A 3,739-nucleotide genomic window follows, 5' to 3' on the forward strand; every position below is an offset into this window, starting at 1 on the left:
GGGTGTTGGGGCCTCAACATGCCCTGAGGGACACAGGACAACAGCCACAAAGGAGCTGTTCCTGCAGCCATGTTCCTCCAAGACTCATGACCAGGCTTGTCAGAAGGTTGAGACAACATCACTGAGTGTCCTGGATCGGGGTCTAAGGGCTCTGTCGCAAAGAAAAGCAGAGAAGCCCACCCAAAACCAGCACAGGAGTGCAGAGCACCACTTCGTTGCATTGGCAGCACCAGTGCAGGGGCTGTTTCACTCGTACTTCACCCTACAGAGCATCACCCGGGCCACGCAGCGCCACGACAGCGGCAGCGCTGCTGCGGTCGGAGCGGGGTTACTCCACACAGGAGGGTCGGGGCAGTTCTGCACAGGGGGAAGGTGCCCAAGGCAGAACCTTCAGCTCGGGGCACTCTGGTGCCCAACGCTGCGGCCTTCCCCATCCCGCCCTGGGCACCAGCTCCTGAGGGCAACGGGAGGCAGCACGGCCCCGGCAGCACAGCCCAAAGGCAAACACGCTTCTTGGCTCCAAACAGCCCCCTCCAGGAGAAGACAACGGGGCTTTCTAGCAACTTCTGCTGCCTTCCTGTTGCCAGGAGGTGGGCACCGCACATGGAGCCATCATGGGACACTGGTGTTGTGGAGAACTGGGGGGCTGCTGGTGCCACGGCCCTTCCTGCTGCTGAGCGGCAGGACCCAGCCCGGCTGCTCGGGGGCCACAGCTCGGCCCCGGAGCCAAACACAAAACCCAAGTGACAATGGAGATGCCATCAGCAGAGACGTCCTCAGCTTCGGCCAAGCATCGAGATGGTGACACGGGAGCACCTCGGGGTGCTGCGACTGCACCTCCAGCAAAGGAAAACACCCTTCGAGGTTTGCCTGACACATCCTGGGCCCTGAGCATGCAATTCTGTGTTTCGGAGACCTCTGCCAAACCCAGCCCGTCTGCACCCTGCTCCTTCCTGATGGCGATGTGGAAGAACATCACCTGCCACCTCTTCCAGTCCATCTGGTGGGGCGACAATGGGAACTGCGTTGTCATTGCAGAGAAACTCTTCCAAAAGGAAGCGCTTGGCAGGAGGCGAGCACGTAAGGTCTTTGAGGCCAAGAACATGACAAGATTCCTTCTCCAACTCCATCTCCGTTGCTTCTGCCGCACGGAAGAGGATACACAGACACCCCCATCACGGAGCTGCAGGCGGTGGCAGCAGCAGGACCTGCTCTGGGGCAGGTACGTTGGTTCCTCCGCACACAAAAGAACCCCCAGGACAGTCAGGGAGAGAAGTTCACGTCCCGATAAAGTAAGTTTTGCCAAGGGAGGAGATGGGATGGGAGCAAATGGCCTGATTTTGCCTTAGGGCTCCCGTTCAGGAATTCTGGATGCGGGAATGAGGCGGAGCAGAAACGCCGACAAAAGGGTTATTTCTGCCGACTTCGAGCCCGTGAAGCACAAGGATTGTGCCATCATCTGGTGCTTTTCTTCTGCTTGCTCCGTATCTGGCTGCACCAAACACTTCAGTCATCTCGTGGCAGCTGCTGAAGGTTGACAAGATACACGTCAGCAGCAGCGTTGCTCCCAGCCGGCCCCTTCCACACTCAGGTGCTCTGAAACGAGACGTATTTGGGTTTCTCCATTGGATTTTAGGCTTCTGAAGGCCCTGCACTTCTCTGCTCCCAGCTGCTGAAAACACAAGGGTGGTTATGGCTGACCCAAACTCTACCCTGATGTTTTATTCATCCAAAACCTGAGGTTTAAAATGCCCCAGAAAGTCCTTTTTAATACCCGTGTTTGTTTTTTCCGATGCCGATGCCGAGTTACCGGATCTCTGTCTCTCTCCTCCTTACACCGATGTCAACTCACTCCTCTCCTTTGCATTTTGTAGCTGCTCTTCTACCCGCACCCCTATTTTCAGAGGGATCACCCCAACCTGCTCAAGATGGAGATGGTGGCAGAAAGCGCTGGGGAGCGGTTGGGAGCGGTTGCTGCAGCCCCCATGGCCCCAACGTGGAGGACACCCCCATGAGAAGACACCAGCCTGGTGCTGAGCCAGCGGCAGAGGAGCAGAACAACACCCAGCCCTCTGCAGCCACCCGCTCCACACGCACCAGGCAGGGGGCTGCTGCAGCCACCCCGATGTCCCCCCCGTGCCACAGCTCCTGCCCCTTCCCACCAGCCATGGGGCTCCCCACACTCTGTGCAGCCAAATCAGGTCCACGGGGCTGGCGATGCCCAGGCTGGCGGCAGCTTCTGCCCTTTCGATGCCAGGGCCGAGCTCCAACCACCCCCACTGCCCAGCCTGGACCTGTGGGACAAACACCACAGCTGATGGCAGCGGGCTCGGTGGGGATGGACCAGAAATGGTAGAGCTTAGGGAGCAGTAAGAGCCCTAGAGCAGAAACAGGTTAGTGCAGGAGTGAGCGACTGTGTTGTCTGTTGTTCACAAGAAGAAACCTTTCCCAGCTGCTTTGTGCTGTCTCTGCAGTCTCACACTGTCCCCACACCTGGGGCAGGGGTTGATTCAGGAACATGAAGGGTTTGGCTAAAGCCAAAGGCTCCTGGCACCAGCGCTGCACTTGGCCAAACCCAGCGAAAGGCTTTGAAATGACTTCTGAAAGGACTCATGGCTCTTGTCCCTCCGCCCTGGTGCTCTTCGGATAAGCCTCATCATTCCCATTGCAGTAACTATGGGGGAAAATGGGTCTTGGACTCAGGGCACAGATTTGAGGTAAGCAATGCTGGTTTTGGTGCCTGGTAGATGCTAACGGGAGAGAGACAGCCCTGTCTGCCCAAAACCACAACCATTCCACAGCTGCTTTTAGCAGGACGCTGCTTATCTGCAGCTGTAATTAAAGCTTTATAGGATAGAAAATCCCTGGAATTTGTGTCCCTGCCTGCAGTCCTTAAAGTCCTTTCCAACCCAAACCATTCCACGCTTCAGGACAAGGAAAGGGCCAGGCAGCGAGCACCACTGGCGTGCCACCCTCACGCTGCATATCCCCTGCCTGCCCTCATGTGCCAACTGAGCAGAGACATTTATTGTGAGCATCTTAAAAAAATAAGACTTGTATTAGACAGTGATTTCCAAGAGGTTCTCGTCACAATCAGTAGAGGAACAGCAGCAAAACTCAAGTCAAGCCCAGGCATTGCAGAAAGCCCCCCTTCCCCTGCCTGTGTCCAGCCATAAGCTGAATGCCACCACCCCAGCATCAATGCTTGTTGTTCTCAAGGCAGCAGCATGGGCTGGTCCTCGGTAACTTGATCTTTCTCCTCCCTTTTCTTTGCTGTTTGAGCTCAGTTTTGAGATTAAGTGTTGCCAAAGGCTGGAAAACCCCTTTCTGCCCTTGTCCTCAGCCTGCACAGGCCTCCCCTGCCCCAGTCCTGCAGCACAGCAGGAGCCAGGCAGGGAAAAACCATGTTAACATGTACAAATAAGTGGGTTTTCCCCTGCATTCAGCGTAGGGTGCCCCAAAGCACGGGCACTTGGCTGCTGCTCTTGGAGGGGGTACATGGAGGTGGCTCCGCGGCTGCAGTAGTGAATGGGGGACTGTGCTGGCTGGGAGAAAGGCAGTGACCAGCCCTGCGGTACCCTGCAAAGTCACCCAAAAGCAGCCAAAAATCACCTGGAGGGACAGTGCAAGCAGCAGAACGACAGTGGCACCACTAGTGCAGGCAGGAGGCAGTGGGGCAGTCCCCAAAGCCCCAAAACACACATGCGAGGGGGAACCTCTGCTCTTGTGACACCCTGAG

At 56.7% G+C, this 3,739-nt stretch overlaps 1 protein-coding gene across 1 annotated transcript; it reads left to right on the plus strand.

Moving 5' to 3' along the window:
• The first annotated feature begins 962 nt into the window (after nucleotides 1-962).
• On the plus strand, nucleotides 963-2,015 carry LOC104407265 (heat shock transcription factor, X-linked-like). The gene is made up of 3 exons (XM_010016496.1): nucleotides 963-1,080; nucleotides 1,363-1,433; nucleotides 1,875-2,015. The coding sequence occupies exons 1-3, from the start codon at nucleotides 963-965 to the stop codon at nucleotides 2,013-2,015; spliced, it is 330 nt and encodes a 109-aa protein (XP_010014798.1).
• The last annotated feature ends 1,724 nt before the right edge of the window (nucleotides 2,016-3,739 follow it).

The sequence above is a fragment of the Nestor notabilis genome, unplaced genomic scaffold (assembly GCF_000696875.1).
Source record: "Nestor notabilis isolate BGI_N333 unplaced genomic scaffold, ASM69687v1 scaffold19586, whole genome shotgun sequence".
In the NCBI taxonomy this organism is placed as follows: Eukaryota; Metazoa; Chordata; class Aves; order Psittaciformes; family Psittacidae; genus Nestor; species Nestor notabilis.